General features: G+C 34.7%; 1 protein-coding gene and 11 non-coding genes across 12 annotated transcripts; all 12 read right to left on the bottom strand.

The window, feature by feature from the left end:
* Positions 1–5,625: 5,625 nt before the first annotated feature.
* LOC144852282 (uncharacterized) lies at positions 5,626–9,944 on the bottom strand. Its single transcript, XM_078710058.1, has 2 exons — positions 6,816–9,944; positions 5,626–6,609 (listed from the first exon to the last, which is right to left on the bottom strand). Exons 1-2 carry the CDS (start codon positions 9,942–9,944, stop codon positions 5,626–5,628), a joined length of 4,113 nt encoding a protein of 1,370 aa, XP_078566184.1.
* A 2,029-nt stretch (positions 9,945–11,973) lies between these two features.
* Trnav-uac (transfer RNA valine (anticodon UAC)) lies at positions 11,974–12,046 on the bottom strand. Its single transcript has one exon. It is a non-coding gene; the product is annotated as a tRNA-Val (tRNA).
* Positions 12,047–12,790: 744 nt separating this feature from the next.
* On the bottom strand, positions 12,791–12,863 carry Trnav-aac (transfer RNA valine (anticodon AAC)). The gene has a single exon. It is a non-coding gene; the product is annotated as a tRNA-Val (tRNA).
* A 223-nt stretch (positions 12,864–13,086) lies between these two features.
* On the bottom strand, positions 13,087–13,159 carry Trnav-uac (transfer RNA valine (anticodon UAC)). The gene has a single exon. It is a non-coding gene; the product is annotated as a tRNA-Val (tRNA).
* Positions 13,160–13,382: 223 nt separating this feature from the next.
* On the bottom strand, positions 13,383–13,455 carry Trnav-aac (transfer RNA valine (anticodon AAC)). Its single transcript has one exon. It is a non-coding gene; the product is annotated as a tRNA-Val (tRNA).
* Positions 13,456–13,676: 221 nt separating this feature from the next.
* Positions 13,677–13,749, bottom strand: Trnav-uac (transfer RNA valine (anticodon UAC)). The gene has a single exon. It is a non-coding gene; the product is annotated as a tRNA-Val (tRNA).
* Positions 13,750–13,973: 224 nt separating this feature from the next.
* On the bottom strand, positions 13,974–14,046 carry Trnav-cac (transfer RNA valine (anticodon CAC)). The gene has a single exon. It is a non-coding gene; the product is annotated as a tRNA-Val (tRNA).
* Positions 14,047–14,319: 273 nt separating this feature from the next.
* On the bottom strand, positions 14,320–14,392 carry Trnav-uac (transfer RNA valine (anticodon UAC)). Its single transcript has one exon. It is a non-coding gene; the product is annotated as a tRNA-Val (tRNA).
* Positions 14,393–18,038: 3,646 nt separating this feature from the next.
* On the bottom strand, positions 18,039–18,111 carry Trnav-aac (transfer RNA valine (anticodon AAC)). Its single transcript has one exon. It is a non-coding gene; the product is annotated as a tRNA-Val (tRNA).
* Positions 18,112–18,207: 96 nt separating this feature from the next.
* Positions 18,208–18,280, bottom strand: Trnav-uac (transfer RNA valine (anticodon UAC)). The gene has a single exon. It is a non-coding gene; the product is annotated as a tRNA-Val (tRNA).
* A 1,003-nt stretch (positions 18,281–19,283) lies between these two features.
* Trnav-cac (transfer RNA valine (anticodon CAC)) lies at positions 19,284–19,356 on the bottom strand. Its single transcript has one exon. It is a non-coding gene; the product is annotated as a tRNA-Val (tRNA).
* A 209-nt stretch (positions 19,357–19,565) lies between these two features.
* Trnav-cac (transfer RNA valine (anticodon CAC)) lies at positions 19,566–19,638 on the bottom strand. The gene has a single exon. It is a non-coding gene; the product is annotated as a tRNA-Val (tRNA).
* Positions 19,639–19,653: the final 15 nt, after the last annotated feature.

The following is a 19,653-nucleotide window of genomic DNA, read 5'->3' as shown; positions in this document are numbered from 1 at the left end:
GACACAAAGTGGATTTCTTTAACGAATTAAATAAAACTGAATGTACGGATTACGATTTACCCTTCGTTATCAAACGAATTACATTCGTAAAATGTGATTGTACAATAATAGTCTAGTACATTAGATGTGTTGTTTAATTATACAGTATCGTACGGTATCTAATACTGTCTTTATATTTTGTTATGTTTAGTGATTGTACAAATAAAATAAGAATATAACGATATTATGTCTCATTAAGTTTTTTTAAGGATTTAAAGACAGTTTTGTTTGAATTTCGTTTATTTAAAAAACAAATCAAAGTAATAAATCTTTAAAAGGTATATACACATTTTAAAATTCATCTTCGGACAATGTTGAAGAGCCTATATCAATCGGAAAAAGGAATCTGTCACTTGTTGAATCAACTATGTTGTCCTAAACACGACATAATGATAATGAATTTGGCCTGTCGAACGCAAAATAAGGAGCAGCAAAAATAATAAAGAGCTTTCTTTGCTTCTAAATACAATGAAACATGGAGACATAATAATATTGCGAAGGAAAAATACAACAAGGAACTCAACGGAGCCACTTAGTATACAGGGATAAGATTGGATTCAAGAGACACTAGCCTTACGATACGTCTTATATCGTTGCTGGTGAGCCACGTATATGCCAAATGGGAAAAACAATGGATTCATATATGCCTCTACTGACGTAAAGGAAAATTCTGACTAATTTTAAACAATAGATAATCAACGTCACTACATCACTTGTTACATTATATCTATAAACACTTGAACAATAAAATTGATTAGGCCTACGGACGACGACAAAATGAACAAAATCTGGCAATTGTGATTAGAGAGGTGACTCTGCATAAATTAAAGAAACTCGATCGTCTGCTTACACGATGATGTATCACGTGATCTGTTTTTGTTTTGGCTGTCTATTGATTGTCCGTATAATGCAATACACTGTTATCTACATAATTAACAACAATGATTCTTATTTATCAAAGTATTCTTTCATTGAGTCACGCATAAGGATATGAACTTCCAACAATGAAACAAAAATTATCCAGAAGTGATCATCAGTGATTGGTTTAAGCATGGAAAATTAAGTTGGCTTATTTCTTTATGGTTTAAGTTTACAGTCGCCAGGACTTTTTACCGTTTTATTAAATTTTTATTATTTTACATTTACTGATCACTGACTATCAGGGAAATACTTTTTTTTTCAAATGAATTTCGAATTTTTAAAACACGATGGCTTTATAAACTTTTATCAGTTTTTCTTTTTCAATGTTTTAATAGTGGATTGTATTATATTATATTTATTGATATTCATATTTATGTTTTAATTTATTTTATACATGATCCCTTATAGGCCTAATTGTAAAATTAATAATTAAACAGTTAGATAGTTAAATAGTTAGACCAAGACACAACCTTGCGCTGATTACTAGCTGCATTATGGTAGTATGTTTCCATACGTGTTTGATCCAAAATGACGGGGGTAATAATGTTCAGCGCTTATAGGTTTCACAACATTAAGCGCTATATAAATCCAGGATATTATTATTATTAGTTATAGGCCTAAAGAAATTATACAAAAACCAAATACAAAAATAAACAAAACAGCAATTTTGGTTGCAACGAAAGAGGTTAAAAAAAAACACAATAAAATGATGTTACGATATAACATACTGAAATGAAAAAAATCTCACAAAAGACAAACAAAATGTTTATGTTTTTATCATAATATTAAACAGTGGACCCAATATTACTATATTCTGCGATAACTTAAATATCATATCTAGCTGATAATTCGTTCTCTTTCATCTTTCAGTTATGTATGTAAATTGGAGAATTACAAAATGGTTATTAATAACTCGCCTATTATTAACTAAAGTGTTCCTAATAGACTAGTCCGACCCTCTGAAGGTCTTCAAACTATTATGATTTATCGTTTAATACATAATGCATCAGAATTAATAACTGTAAAATAAAATCAGATTAGGCCGTATAATTAGCAAGAATATCAACCTATATAATCTCTTTACATAAACTAAATTACCACATCTTGTATACAAAGTCAATGCAATTTAGTCTGTGTTTTTGTTTTTCCTCTTTTCGCTTTCTGTGTAGTTATTTTCGTAGTGAAAATGATAGCTAATGCTTTTGAATTTTCGAATTAAACAATATTAACAAAGGCATTGCAGCAAAGCCGCAGGCAAGACGTGCTATTATCCACTAAAGATACACTGTCGACAAATTTATTTGATTAAGACGAAATCATATATAAATTCTGATTTTCGTCTCTTGAATGTATATCACGACTAACGAATTGAATAAATAATTTTAAGCCTGAGGTGTCCGGAGTAAATACATACGAGCAATTTAAAATTTCATCATCGCTATCTTACATATTCGATGATTTTGTCTCCTAAGGTAAAGTATTCACTCAGCACTTATGGTATTATTATTCAGTTATTATGGTAATGAAACGAAGTTATTGCATATAACCCGAGGTTGGCTAATTGGTATTCAATTACCGCTTAATAAGGATCGTGTTGATCTATGAAATGGATACGATTATAGAAAAATCAATCAACGTAACGTTTTTTCCTTAAAAGTCGAATAATTTTACTTCTTGGAGATATATTAATTTAGTTTAAAATGTAATGGTTAATATCAGCAAGTACACAAAAAGAGAGTGACGTAATTAGTTTCGACATCAGTACGAGTGCTAAAAGCGTTTATTGCGAACAAAAATCGTTCACGGGCCAATAATATTTAACTATGCATGTTGCTAAACGTTATGAACAATTAATGTTCATTTTGAATATTGTTTTATTATCGTACTTATAATGTAAAATTGTATGATGCCTTCGAGTGTCATTTTATCTGATAATTATAATTTGATTATAATTGATTTTTAGATAAACTGCCATTTAACGTTATTACTAGTAAATACATAGTATTCTATTTTAAAATATTTATACAGTTAAAACATGCTTTGTGTTCAGCTTGTATTTAAAATCGTATACATTTGAAATAATAGTTTCTCTATGATAGATTGTGTACTAAACATATGGATGTTTTTTAAAGTTGGTGTATAACCCCTATTATAGGGGACCTATTAAAGTGTCCTCTCTTGTTCCCGTTCATTTCCATGGTGGAAGCACTCGCACGTAACTGAAGGGCCTACGATGCCTTAATTTTAAATTTTGCGTAAATATGTCTACGTGTATTACATTTATAATCTGTGCCAGTAATATTGGTGCTTGATGATATCGTGGTGGTATTGGTATTACATGTGAAAATTAAAAATCGAGATATTTAGCGCAAACAACAAGTTCACATCAATTGGAGTCCGTTAAATTCAATATGCCAAAATACAACAAGTTTAATTGAGTCGGGTCTAACACAAGGTCGCGTAAGACTCAATAAAAAGGAAAGAAAAGAAAATATTAACTTAACTCCCAGAATAATTCGCTTAATGTATTGACAGTACACGTAATAGACTAACAGTAACTTACTCATTAGCTTAAATAATGTATACAATTAAAGAACGCCATGGCCCTTTCATGGGAAAATTGTGTTATCAATTGTAGAATAGGGTTTATTCATTGCCTCGATCATTTGTCATTAAGTATTGATTCAATTGGATGCTCTTTTCATTGGATTCCTTTTCGTAAGGCTAATCGTTCTTTTCCAGCCCCAAACAAAGCCAGCTTCGTCCTTTTTATCTGTCTGTATAGACCAAACACCAAACCTAATTAAGTCCTTACTACTCAGTGTGAACTAACTCCTTTAGTGATGTCCATGCTTTATGAATGGCCATTTCCAATCGAAGTTCTTTACTTCGGTTGTATTAATAGAAATAAATAGACTAGATAATGACCAAAAGTTGGTATTTAGTTGTTCATTGTGAGGGAATTGAGCGTTAATAAAGTCGAGACAAATACTGTTAAGCTTTAATTACAACGATTTTTCGAACATAACCCCATTGAACATGCGCCGTTAACGTTTAATAATGTTTTTGTGACGATAAAATTTGGCGAATTTAAAACACAGTATTATGCCTCCCTTAAATACGAACCGCGAACATTTAGGGACCACCAAGTTTAGCAGCGACAAAATGCAAACTTATTTCTAGTGGTTAACAATATTCGAAAATATTATTTACGCTGTAGTTTTTGAAAAGTAGGAAACAGATACACAATTTGTTTGCTTCAAATCTATCCAACATTTTATATCGTCAGTGTCACACAGCCGCAATTACGGCTCTTTCGGACATGTAATTGCTGGTAACCAACGGTGAACAACGGTAAATAGCCACAACTGTACACATATAAATGTAAAAAGTAAAATTTAATAATAATCTTTGACAACCAATTCTTTCTTTTATAATTCAAACCCCCAAAAAAAAACCCACAAAAAAAACCCAACCAATTCTCAAACAATGATACCGTATTCCTATTCCCCACACACTTTATGCAATTCCCCAAATTTCCCAATCCTTTCAAACAAAATATCAACAATCTTCTTATTTTTAAATAAATCCCCGAAACCCCCCTTTCAAATACAATAATATCACAAGATGAATAATTAAACAATAATAAATGTCCACAATATCGTTCCTTCTTGCCTTCTCTCCTACGCTGACACAAAACCAAATTAGAAAGATAAAAGTTAAAACGATTCTGCAAATAAACAACTCCCACGCCTCTGCTCCCGTTCTGCTTGTATTATCAATTATAATTCTTCCTATTTTCTGACATATAAATAAATCGAATATAAAGTTAAAATGTTTCTTGATGTCGTTCTGCCCTGCAATCCGCTCCCCGACCAATTATTTCTTTCTCTTTTTCCACGTAAAATAATATCAGTATCAATCCAGTTACTCTTCAATATTTCCAAACAATTCTTTACATGCAACAACTTCTGCTGTTTCCAACAGTTATTTCTTCCGTCAATTTACATTCACAATTTTAATTAATCCTCAGTAATCTCAACAATTAACAGTTCTACATTTAAGTACAGCCTTATAGTATTACTTCCAACTCACAATTTATTAACTTCATGTATATCACTTTATTTCCTTTCTGCTTCAGCTCTATATCACCATAATTATCTCCAACTCACAATTTATTAACTTCATGTATATCTCTTTATTTCCTTTCTGCTTCAGCTCTATATCACCATAATTCAATTACTTCTTCTCCTGTACGTCTTAGTTTCTCATATCAATATTCACCTATCCCTTTCTGGCTTAACATAACATAGCCCTCCTTCTCTGTCTCCTCTCAATTTCCATCTACCTCAAAATTCCCTCAATTATCCACATATCACCACCTTATCCTTCTCCACCAATCAGCAACTCACACACTAACTTAACCCTTATACCTCTCCTCCAATCAGCAAACACCACACAATCCTTCTCTGCAACACAACAACTCTGCTCCACTGGCTTCACACAATAGCTTCCTAAAACAAAAGAAAGGTTCAAATAGTGAAAACAAAGGAAAAGTAAGAATGACTTGCAAAATATATACACAACTTTATGTCACTTGTGACATTTACTCCCCTCTAAAAGAATAATGTATCAACATTTTCTCCATACCGTGACGGGTCCTATTTACACTCGACTTAAATAATCAGCTCCTACATTTTCACTGCCTTTAATCGCCTCTATTCGGAACTTGTACGGTTGTAGAGCCAAGGCCCATCTCATAATTCGCCCATTGGACAATTTCGCTCTGTGCATAAACACAAGCGGCTGGTGATCAGTTTCCAACGTGAAGTTTCGTCCATATAAATAAGACTCAAATTTTCGTACACTCCATACAATGGCTAAGCATTCTTTCTCCATCACTGAATATGCTTTTTCTCGAGGAAGCAGTTTCTTGCTAGCGTACGCCACGGGAAACTTCACGTCACCATACTGCTGCATTAGAACCGCTCCCACTCCATATTCGGACGCATCTGTTCTCAAAATAAAATCTTTGTTTAAATTAGGAAGGCATAAAATTGGAGTACTGTTTAATTTTTCCTTAAGTTTAACAAACGCACTTTCCTGGGCCTTCTCCCAACATATTCGGTTAGGTTCCCGATTCTTCGTTTTGTCGGTTAATGGACAAGCAATCACAGAGTAATTAGGAATGAACTTTCTATAGTAGTTGGTCATCCCAAGGAATGACCGGAGTTGTTTCTTTGTTTCTGGTTGTTTGGCTGACAAGATGCTTTGTATCTTCTCCACTCGAGGTTGAACATGTCCTTTCCCTACCACATGGCCAAGAAACTCGATTGTTTCATAACCAATGAAACATTTGCTTGGTCGAGCAGTTAGATTGGCCCTGCGGAGACGTCCAAACAATTCAGACAAACATTTCATATGTTGATCCCAAGAAGCTGTGTGAATTAGAATGTCATCAATATAATTAAGTGTATTATCCATTCCTTTGAGTAATTTTCTCATGATACGACTGAAAGTAGCCGGTGCATTGACTAAGCCGAACGGCATGACATTAAATTGAAACAAACCATCTGGTGTTAGAAAGGCTGTTAAAGGTTTTGACGCTTCATCCATGGGAACTTGCCAATACCCTTTACTTAAATCTATCTTAGTAAAATAATGATCATGGGCCAACTTTGTGAACAGTTCCTCTTGGTCCGGAATCGGTTCGGCGTCAAAAACTGTAACCTGATTAAGTTTTCGAAAGTCCACGCAGAATCGATTTGACCCATCCGGTTTCTTTACCAATACTATTGGAGAGGCAAACGGTGCCCTGAAGGCTCCACTACACCCAGATTTAACATCATATTTACCTCATCCTTAATGGTACCTCGCAACGCATGTGGAAGTGGATAGGGCTTGGAACGGATTGTATCATCAGTTTCCAGCTTGATTTCATGCTGCCCAAGTGTAGTCTTACCCGGTAAATCCGTCAGTACATCTTTGTAGTTTCCGATAAGTCGGTGCACATCATGCTTTAGTGTATCATCCAGGCTTTCGTTGATGTGGATGTCGGCTGTTGTTTCTTTTGCTAGTAGAGGGTGGAGCTGTAAAAGATTCTCATTAGATAGATGATAATTTTGGTTATTTGTAAATGTTTCATTAGGTTCGCATTCAATAACAGCGGTGCTAGCTAATTCAAGGATACCAGAAGGCTCGGATACCCCTAAGGCAGCACTAATGTCTGCGGTTCGCTCATAATACTTTTTCAAGAGATTGGCGTTAAATATTTTGAATTTCCCGTTAAGGTCAATTTGGTAGTCTAGATACCCAAATTTCTTTACAACCTTAAAAGGACCTTTCCATTGAAGCAATAGTTTGTTTTTGTCTGTGGGTAATAAAAGTAGTACCTTATCCCCAACCTCAAATTCCCGGGACTTACTCTTTTTGTCATAATATTGTTTGTACCTGACCTTAGATTTTTGTAGATTCTTCTGAGCCATCTGACAGGTTTCATGTAGTCGTTCCCGTAAATCCATAACGTACTGGTAGGTGGTTTTTGTTTCTGGTGTTTCGATTTCTTCGGTCCACAATTCCCTTAGGATGGACATGGGTCCTCGTACGGTACGGCCATATAACAGTTCAAAAGGAGAAAACCCTAAACTTTCTTGTGAAGATTCCCTAACCGCAAAAAGTAGTGGGTCAATGTAACGATCCCAATCAGTAGGCCTTTCTGCACACATACGTTTCAGCATTTGTTTGAGTGTTCCATTGAACCGTTCGACCAAACCATTACAAGCTGGGTGATATGGAGATGTCATTACCTGACGTATAGACAACAACTTACTAACTTGCCTCATGACTTCAGATGTAAATTGTGATCCCCTATCGGTAAGCATTTCTTTCGGGATACCAAGTCTAGAGAAAACACCAACCAAGGCCTCAGCAACCCGTTCAGCTTCAATATTTGGTAGAGGCACTGCCTCTGGATAACGAGTAGCAAAATCTATTATTGTGAGTATATAACGATTACGACCTTTAGACATGGGGAAAATGGGACCAACTATATCAACGGCAATCCGTTCAAACGGCACCTCGATCAAAGGCATGCTTCCTAGAGGCACTTTCGTAACTCTACCTTTTTGTACAGTTCTCTGACAAATGTCACAGGATCGACAATATCGAGTAATATCTGCAGTTACCCCAGGCCACCAAAATGTTGTCAACACTTTATCTGTCGTCTTTTTTACCCCTTGGTGTCCTCCTAATAAGGTTTCATGGGCTTGGCGCATTACCTGGCGTCGATAGTCAGCTGGCACTACTAGTTGGGTAAACTTATCCCCGTGTTCAATATTAGGAGAGGAAAATTGCCTATATAATAGGTCTTTATGATAAATAAACCTAGCCTCGGCTTGTTTGTTACTCACAGTTGTAGTTTGTTTCTCTGCAAGATCCTTGAATTTTGCAAGGCTGATATCTTGTTGCTGGGCGGTTTTCATAATTCCCGCTGTGATGATTTGCTTGTGTATTTCTGTAGTTTTAAGTGTTCTGAATGGTTTATCCATAGTGTTAGCTTGAGACCGGGTAACAACAGAACATCCTTGAAGATTTCGCTCTGTCCATGTGGGATCTGGATTTCCTGGTGCTCGTACTCCTGCAATATTACCTAATATCAAGTCATAAATAGGGTTATTCATACATAGTGCATACGTCTTTCCTGAAAAAAATGGAGTATTAACATGTATTAATGCAACCGGTAAGTTGCGGACCGTGCCATCAATCAGCACACATGTTTTCTCCTTACCAGTAAGTTGTTCGGCTGATACAAGATCTTTCTTCACAACCACCCCACTACAGCCACTGTCACGAAGAACAGAGACGCAGCGTGACCCAACACAACCTGTATAAACGGGCATTTTACTAATTGAATTATTTAGAGCCGCTGTCATAATTGGAAGACAGTGCCCACATTGAAGAGTGACCTTATCACCATCATTATTGATACAACATTGATTTAAAGACTCTGACATTTTCGTAACCATACTGGCACCCACATCGGGAATTTCTTCTTTGGCTTTACATTCGTGTTGTTTTGTACATTTCTGGCAATCAGACTCTGTTTGTGGTGAAGTAGACAACCCAGCGCAACTGTTGGCGTCCTGTCTACAATTTCTGGCAATATGTCCTGTTTTTAAGCATCGGTAACATTTTGGAGGAGAGTTTGGCTTATGCATAGTTGAGGCTCTGCAATTTCTAGCTAGGTGACCTACACGATGACATATAAAACAAGTTGGACTACGGAAACTAGAAGGGCTTTGTGATGAGGATGTACTGGGAACATTATTAGAGGAGAGTTGAGGAGAATTTGGCTCTTTTTGTTTAAACTCTATTGGTTTACCAAATAATCCCCCACGAGCTTCCAAATATTGCTCCGCAATTTCAGCCATCGCTTGTATCGTTTTCGGTTGACGTTCCCTTAGGAACAGAGCTAGGTCCTTCCCACACCCATCGGTAAACTGCTCTCGCAGCAATAAATCTTTTAACCCCTGAAAGGTTTTTTCCCCCTCTGCTAGGTCAATCCACCTATCAAGATAATTGCTTATCCTCGCAGCAAATTGCGGCCCGCTTTCTCCGTATTCGGGCTTAGCTGTTCGTAACTTATGTCGAAATCCATCGGCGGTTAACTGAAACCGTTTTAGAAGAGCCAACTTCAACAGTTTGTAATCGTTAGCTTCAGCTGACGACAACCTGGAATAAACCTCGAGAGCCTTCCCAGTTAGTAGGGCACTTAAGTTAACCGGCCACTCAATTTCTTTCCACTCCTGACTAGTCGCATACCGTTCAAACCTTTTCAGATAGGCATCTAGGTCATCTGTTCGATCATGGAAAGGTGGTAATTTAGGTTTACTGGCCTTAACCCGTGACTCAGGATTGGGTAATACTCTACCACCCGGCCGTGCCCGATTCTTTTCTTGTTCTAATTGGATTTCTAACCTTCGCATTTCTATAAGATAGGCCTGTTCGTTTTCTCTCTCTCTTTCTTCACTCGCTCTTTTTCTCTCTGCTTCGTCCCTCTCTAGTACCTCTCTTCTCTCTCTCTCTTCCTTCTCTAGTGCCTCTCTTCTCTCTCTCTCTTCCTTCTCTAGTGCTCTCTCTTCCCTGTCTCTGTTTCGCTCCATTTCTTCTCTCTCCCTGTTTCTCTCTTCTCTCTCTAGTGCTCTCTCTTCTCTCTCTCTGGCAGCTTCCTCTCTCTTTTCCACAAACTCTCTTAATTCCACTCCATCTAACCCCAACACTTTTCCTGCGTCAACAATTTTAGTGAGATCCATTTCTTAAGAAAAACAAAAAAATATATATATATATATAAGTATCCAATATAAGTATACAGTATGCCAATAATATGGCAAATAGACAATCCAAGAATCACGTACAATTGTTTCATCTACCAATGTTCACGCTAGGTTACAAAGTTTCCCGGACGAGCCCCCATAAATGTCACACAGCCGCAATTACGGCTCTTTCGGACATGTAATTGCTGGTAACCAACGGTGAACAACGGTAAATAGCCACAACTGTACACATATAAATGTAAAAAGTAAAATTTAATAATAATCTTTGACAACCAATTCTTTCTTTTATAATTCAAACCCCCCAAAAAAAACCCACAAAAAAAACCCAACCAATTCTCAAACAATGATACCGTATTCCTATTCCCCACACACTTTATGCAATTCCCCAAATTTCCCAATCCTTTCAAACAAAATATCAACAATCTTCTTATTTTTAAATAAATCCCCGAAACCCCCCTTTCAAATACAATAATATCACAAGATGAATAATTAAACAATAATAAATGTCCACAATATCGTTCCTTCTTGCCTTCTCTCCTACGCTGACACAAAACCAAATTAGAAAGATAAAAGTTAAAACGATTCTGCAAATAAACAACTCCCACGCCTCTGCTCCCGTTCTGCTTGTATTATCAATTATAATTCTTCCTATTTTCTGACATATAAATAAATCGAATATAAAGTTAAAATGTTTCTTGATGTCGTTCTGCCCTGCAATCCGCTCCCCGACCAATTATTTCTTTCTCTTTTTCCACGTAAAATAATATCAGTATCAATCCAGTTACTCTTCAATATTTCCAAACAATTCTTTACATGCAACAACTTCTGCTGTTTCCAACAGTTATTTCTTCCGTCAATTTACATTCACAATTTTAATTAATCCTCAGTAATCTCAACAATTAACAGTTCTACATTTAAGTACAGCCTTATAGTATTACTTCCAACTCACAATTTATTAACTTCATGTATATCACTTTATTTCCTTTCTGCTTCAGCTCTATATCACCATAATTATCTCCAACTCACAATTTATTAACTTCATGTATATCTCTTTATTTCCTTTCTGCTTCAGCTCTATATCACCATAATTCAATTACTTCTTCTCCTGTACGTCTTAGTTTCTCATATCAATATTCACCTATCCCTTTCTGGCTTAACATAACATAGCCCTCCTTCTCTGTCTCCTCTCAATTTCCATCTACCTCAAAATTCCCTCAATTATCCACATATCACCACCTTATCCTTCTCCACCAATCAGCAACTCACACACTAACTTAACCCTTATACCTCTCCTCCAATCAGCAAACACCACACAATCCTTCTCTGCAACACAACAACTCTGCTCCACTGGCTTCACACAATAGCTTCCTAAAACAAAAGAAAGGTTCAAATAGTGAAAACAAAGGAAAAGTAAGAATGACTTGCAAAATATATACACAACTTTATGTCACTTGTGACAGTCAGTGATCTCAAATATGATTTAAAAAAAACCGAATGTTCATACTAAATGTTCCAGTTGGCCTAAATCATTTTATTACAATATCTATTAAGCCCTTTCCACAATTAAAAACAATAATTTTTGAAAATAATAATAGTTTGAAAATCCAATACATAGCAATATTTATATATTATAAATAAGAAAAAATAAAAAAGCCAAATAAAACAAATTTATATAAAAAAAAGGTTCCGCCCGGGCTCGAACCGGGGACCTTCTGCGTGTAAAGCAGACGTGATAACCACTACACCACGAAACCGCTGATACAAACAATGGTAAATAAAATGCCAAGATCATTTTGAGAGAACTGTCCGTGTAGCGACAGCATGCCACAAAATTTACATGCAATGAACACATTGGTGGGAAAAGAACAAACGGGGTACGTACAGTATTCATTTTTGTTTGTCTTATGTGGGTTCATCCCACTTTTATTTCTATCATTTACATTTTCATATAAATATTGTATATCAATTTATACATACTGTATTTGTTCTAACATTTTTTTTATCTTTCGTGTATAACATATTTGTTCTAACATTGTATTTTTGATATCATGTGTTTACATACATGATATTTGTTGTAATCATTTCACTATCCATTATCATTATTTGCCATAATTTTCTCTTATAATTTATATATTTAATCTTTTAATGTATTTCTCATTTTAAAAAATGTTAGATTTTCAACACACTTTCTCCTTATATTCTTTACTTTATACAACATTATCATTTAACATAATTTATGTTTAATAATCTATATATTAACCTAGACTATTTAAAAAAAATCTTTTGAACAATTTTATCTTTTAAAATCTCACATGCAACAAGAATGTTCATATACATATACAGTATATACATATAAAAGCATTACATATTTTTTCAGTTATTTGCCTTTGGATTCATATAAAAGCATTAATAAATAAACATTTAACTACTCATACATATATAAACATGGTAACAGTATTCATTAAAGTAAATGAATTGTTAACAGTATGTAAAAATATAGGTTTCGCCCGGGCTCGAACCGGGGACCTTCTGCGTGTTAAGCAGACGTGATAACCACTACACTACGAAGCCGCTTACAATAACACAACGCTGTGGGCTTCACATTGTGACCCCTAATTAAACAAATTAATTAACAAAAAAAACACAAAAACATACAAAATGTAAAAGCTAGAACGACAAGTCTTAAAAAGAAATATGTGTATCAATAACAGCTGAATCAGTAAATTAAGTTTTTAAATAATAATTTTAAAAAGATATTTTTCAATAAAAAAAACCAAATCATTAATAAAAAATCAGGTTCCGCCCGGGCTCGAACCGGGGACCTTCTGCGTGTAAAGCAGACGTGATAACCACTACACCACGAAACCCCTGATACAAACGAAAGTAAATAAAATGTCAAGGCCATTTTGAGAAAACTGTCCGTGTAGCGACTGCATACCAGAATTGTAAATGAAAAATTACAGGCAAAAAAAAACACAAAAAAGGTGTATTATTAGTATTTGGTGGAAAAGGAACAAATGTGGTATTCATTAACGTAGAGGAATTGCCTAAACAGTATGTAAAAATATAAATTGCGTGTTTACAAAAAATAGGTTTCGCCCGGGCTCGAACCGGGGACCTTCTGCGTGTTAAGCAGACGTGATAACCACTACACTACGAAGCCGCTTACAATAACACAACGCTGTGGGCTTCACATTGTGACCCCTAATTAAACAAATTAATTAACAAAAAACACAAAAACATACAGAATGTAACAGCTAGGACGACAAGTCTTAAAAAGAAATATGTGTATCAATAACAGCTGAATCAGTAAATTAAGTTTTTAAATAATAATTTTAAAACGATATTTTTCAATAAAAAAAACCAAATCATTAATAAAAAATCAGGTTCCGCCCGGGCTCGAACCGGGGACCTTCTGCGTGTAAAGCAGACGTGATAACCACTACACCACGAAACCCCTGATACAAACGAAAGTAAATAAAATGTCAAGGCCATTTTGAGAAAACTGTCCGTGTAGCGACTGCATACCAGAATTGTAAATGAAAAATTACAGGCAAAAAAAAAACACAAAAAAGGTGTATTATTAGTATTTGGTGGAAAAGGAACAAATGTGGTATTCATTAACGTAGAGGAATTGCCTAAACAGTATGTAAAAATATAAATTGCGTGTTTACAAAAAATAGGTTCCGCCCGGGCTCGAACCGGGGACCTTCTGCGTGTGAAGCAGACGTGATAACCACTACACCACGAAACCGCCGATACAAAATCAGACAATAACATGCCCAGGTTATTTTGGGAGAATTATCGCGTAGCGAGTACACCATAAAACAGCTGATATTACAAATGGTTACTGTAATTTAGGAGTGAAATAAGGTGAATTGGTGTTTTCAAAAAATCGTAATAAATTACGTAGGTTATGCATCATTGACCATCTACAGCATAAACAAAGCACATATAAAAACAAGAAAAGCGTAAACATTCAACAAAATTATTGTAATGTACTGGTGGTGTGGCATAGAAAAAATCAAGGTTCCGCCCGGGCTCGAACCGGGGACCTTCTGCGTGTAAAGCAGACGTGATAACCACTACACCACGAAACCGCCGATAGCGAAAGTGAAACTGTTCACAATATGAGGAATAGCATACTGTAGTGGATTATAACAAAAACTATAGGTTATTGCCTAATGATCTAATAAATTACAAAATATGTTTTGAAATTAATTAAATGTATGCTAACTTTAAACAGTAATAATTTAAATAGGTTAGAGATATATACATTTTAAAATATTAAAATATATATTTCAATGTTTTTGGTTAAATTGCCATTTTAATATTTTATTTTGGCAAACATTTGATAAAAATTGGTTTTTTTTCCAGAAAACCGTAATTATTTTATAGAAAAAGAAAATAGTCAAATCGGCTGCCAGCCCATGGTATTTCTGTTTTAAATATTTTTTGTTCTTGTTTTCCAATAAGAGAAAACACTATTTGTTTTTTTTTTTTTTCACGGAAGCGATTGACTACAAAATGGCTTTCAATTTTTTATATTATTAATCTTCATTTTTCATGTTTTTTTGTGGACAATACATCTTTAAGTCTGTTGTCCATATGTCTTCTATAAGTAAACAACAGCATTGAAAATAAATAAACGAAACATTTATTATAACCAAAAAATACTGTGCAGAGGAATTAAATCAAATCGTCGAGGATTCTACTGCGTGTAAGAAGAAGCAGGTGCGATAATAATGCTACAAAACAAAACCTATTTCCACCCGCGACGCTTTTGGGTGGTTTTCTCTTTCGGGAAGCATTTTGTGTATAGCAGAAGATTTGGCATTTTGATTGGTTGATTATTTCCTGGTGTGAGTGAGTTTGAGGGCGGTATGACATAATATTTGATACATGCAAAGGACAAAAATTATTTCTTCAATGTAACATAAAGGTACTTCACAAAGGCCAATAGGGCACTTATTATAACATTTTAAGTATTTTTAAAATAGACCAAACTTTAGACAGTGGCATCTATAATTAAACATTTTAAAGGCGGAAAATACGGTCCCAGTGCGTATTTCACTTAAGTAAAGCATACATTATTACACACTACTTATGGACCGATGCTAGTTCGTTTTATATTCTCTCTCAAGAGTACATAGTAGATATGATAAATATCGGGATAGTTTTCTGTTTACCCAATATCCTAAGAAATTGCATTTTTAGCTGGAGAGTGGGAGATGACTTCAAATACCAGGACATTCTTACAATTCTCGGGAGAGTTAGGAGATCTGCCAGGAAAATCGATCACGTCTCTCTTATTATCAAATAGTAACTCTTAGTAACAATGTTACGATACTAATTGATGTGAAGCGCCGCTGATTATAATTAAATGTTGTATAAATGTGTGCTATACAAGTAATAATAATAATAAATCGAAGATCTAGTTATTACTTATTACTCAACACTACAAGGATTAATTCAATATAAGTAATAAGTAGTAAGTAATCAGTCAATCTTAGTAGGAATAATTTTATGATCGCATTAAAGCTGAAAGCGGACTAAATAACCCAATAAATAAATAGTTTTTTTTTTATTAAGTTGACATCATTTCTTTATTATTTATTAATATCATAAACGAACCTATCAGATTAAAATTACTTTCATGAACTTGTTAACTCAACAATTTCTCACACAGTTCTTAATGCATCACATAAAGAGTACCGTAGTAAATTAGCTAAAATGCTATTTTTAGCGAGGACGAGCAAATATGGGAAGTCATTGCAAATAACACACCTTTCCGTGTTTCTTCATATTTACAACATCATCTTTGAGAAGCAGTTTTCAACTATGCTAGTTAGTGTTTCACTCTCAAATAACACGACTCGATAACTATTTGCCTAACCAGCTGTGCATGTTTAGTAACCGCACCCGTAGCGGGAAGTTCAACAGTGGATTCAGCCATTCCGATGTTCATTGAGTCTATAGAATCACTTTAATCAAATTAAAAACAATGCACAAAAGAAAATATAAGTTATACTTAGGTGACATAGGCAGTAAATAATTAAAATAGTGATAATTCAAAAGACTGATTTGAAGGTAAAGTCCACTAAATCATGGTATTTGACGGAGCAATCCAAAACGATGTTACTCGGTCGGGCTCCACTATTCGTCATTCCTGCCGCAACGCAACAACGCAACGTATAAAATATTTTCTATCAAATTCACATCCTCCTACGAAAAGTTGATTATCACTGTTGCGACGTACGGAAAGTAGAAAACGAAAATGTTGAATATACAGTACGTCTATTACGGCAACGTGCTTACGTTGCGACGCGTCATCTGTTCCCACTTATGACACGCCGTTCTTACGTTGATACGTTGCATCTACGTTGCATCCCAGTGGGAACCAAGATTACCAGTTAGAAAATTCGATAATACGGTACCGTACATCAAAAAAATAAATGAACACTCCTACCTTGAAAATCCAAAACAATATCATGTACATCCTCGCATATTTCCATAGTATTATTTCCGTAATGTCTCCAATCTGTCCAACAATTTAGGCCATCTGAACGTAGCCTACGTGACTGAGGTATGATAATGGTACACAGACCGCTTGGCTTGGCCCTGTCACTAACACGTAATTACGTCGAGAGGCCTAGTAAAATAAAGTCTTGAAAATGTGACTTCACACGCTATTTGATTGATTTATGTTTTTATTTTCCAAGATGTCAAAAGATAGTTTAGTGTCCTTGCAAATGAAAATAAACAAACGATCATACATTTTCAGTTTTAAAAGAATTTTCCAAACAAATTTTAAAACAGTCAGCCGTTGAAAAGAAATGATCAAAATACATTTATTAGCGTTAAACGCCACCAGCGTTATAAATACTGACGTTAAGAATTGGCTTTATCTGTATTTACTTCCGCCGGTAGAAGGATTGTGAATCCTCCCTCACTTATAGAGTTTTCAATTTGGATATGTAGAACCTCTATTAAGGAGAAACCTTTGAGACAACAAAAGTGTCCCCTCTTGGTTGGTTGATGTATGCCGACTCCTCTTTCATTTTACGTTAATATGTGTGTCTCCTTAATAGATGTAATCGAGGCTTCTACTTCTACATTAATTATTTGTGGAATTTCATCTCCACGTCATACGTGTTCAATTAAAAAATAAAAGCTTTGTTTGCAATTTGTTTAAATTCTAGATTGCCTGGACTAATACCAGATATATAGAAAAATACTGTAGATAGAGGCCATTTTGGTTTATGGACATTAACCTAATTTCTTCAACTACATTTTTTCTCCATTTTTTAGTCGCGTGCAACTCTACAGCTCACTATGTCGGTCGGTTGGTTGATCGGGCGGTCGGTTGGTCGGTCGGTTTGGTCGGTCGGTAAACATTAACTCAAATTTGAGCACGCGACTGCAGCCATAGCCTTGTATATAAGTTGTTCTGATAGGTCATTAGAAATATTTATCACAAAAATACATTCTGTTCTAATTTTGTCTAGGTATATATATTATTTTTACTACATTGACCGGACCATTAATTTACATTGTAATAAGCACAACGTTTAGAAACTAGTAATAATGGCCGATTCCACAAAATAAGTATTAACACTAAATAATATATGTAAATAAAATATATCATATTAAGTATATTTTGCACTATATCACTAAGTTTGAATACATAGATTTTAGATGTTAAAAACATATAATAATTGCAGAATCCGGAATTAAAAAATGAATAGGTTTCGCCCGGGCTCGAACCGGGGACCTTCTGCGTGTTAAGCAGACGTGATAACCACTACACTACGAAGCCTCTTATAATAACATAACGCTATTTCAGTAAATTAAGTTTTTAAATAATAATTTAAAAAATATATTTTTCAATAAAAAAAACCAATTAATCAAAAACAGGTTCCGCCCGGGCTCGAACCGGGGACCTTCTGCGTGTAAAGCAGACGTGATAACCACTACACTACGAAACCACGTAGAGCAACAATGTAGTTTACATAAAGTTTTTTAATCCATTTAAATTACAAATAAATATGGTAATAAGCACAAAGCTAAATAAACATGTGTAAAAGTGATAAAACATGTAGAATACCTAAGCACATTATTGGTAAACATGTTGGATACCTAAGCACATATTGGTAAACATGTTGAATACCTAAGCACATTATTGGTAAACATGTTGAATACCTAAGCATATTATTGGTAAACAACATGTTGAATACCTAAGCACATTATTGGTAAACATGTTGAATACATAAGAACATTATTGGTAACCAACATGTTGAATACCTAAGCACATTATTGGTAAACATGTTGAATACCTAAGCACATATTGGTAAACATGTTGAATACCTAAGCACATTATTGGTAAAGAACATGTAGAATACCTAAGCACATTATTGGTAAACATGTTGAATACCTAAGCACATATTGGTAAACATGTTGAATACCTAAGCACATATTGGTAAACATGTTGATTACCTAAGCACATATTGGTAAACATGTTGATTACCTAAGCACATATTGGTAAACATGTTGATTACCTAAGCACATTATGGGTGAACATATTGAATACCTAAGCACATTATTGGTAAACATGTTGGATACCTAAGCACATATTGAGAAACATGTTAAATACCTAAGCACATTATTGGTAAACATGTTGAATACCTAAGCACATATTGGTAAACATTTTGAATACCTAAGCACATACATGTTCAATACCGAAACACATTATTGGTAAACATGTTGAATACCTAAGTAAATTATTGGTAAACAACATGTTGAATACCTAAGCACATTATTGGTAAACATGTTGAATACATAAGTAAATTATTGTTAAACAACATGTTGAATACCTAAGCACATTATTGGTAAACATGTTGAATACCTAAGCACATTATTGGTAAACATGTTGAATACATAATTTTAAAAGGATATTTGTTTTTCAATTAAAAGAAATCAATTAAATAAAACAGGTTCCGTCCGGTCTCGAACCGGGGACCTTCTGCGTGTGAAGCAGACGTGATAACCACTACACTACGAAACCACTTACACCAACAATGTGGGTTACACAAAGTTTTTTAATCCATTTAAATTACAAATAGATATGGTAATAAGCACAAAGCCAAATAAATATGTGTAAAAGTGATAATTACCGATTACACAAAATAAGTATTTTAAAAAAGTAATAAAAATAAGATATACTGTAATATTATATTGCGTATACAGTACTTTTCACTATAGAGTTTAAAAAATAGGTTTCGCCCGGGCTCGAACCGGGGATCTTCTGCGTGTGAAGCAGACGTGATAACCACTACACCACGAAACCGCTTGTATTACAATA

Source organism: Antedon bifida, chromosome 9 (genome assembly GCF_963402885.1).
Source record: "Antedon bifida chromosome 9, ecAntBifi1.1, whole genome shotgun sequence".
Classification (NCBI taxonomy): Eukaryota; Metazoa; Echinodermata; class Crinoidea; order Comatulida; family Antedonidae; genus Antedon; species Antedon bifida.
This window is presented reverse-complemented; position numbering and strand designations above follow the sequence as displayed.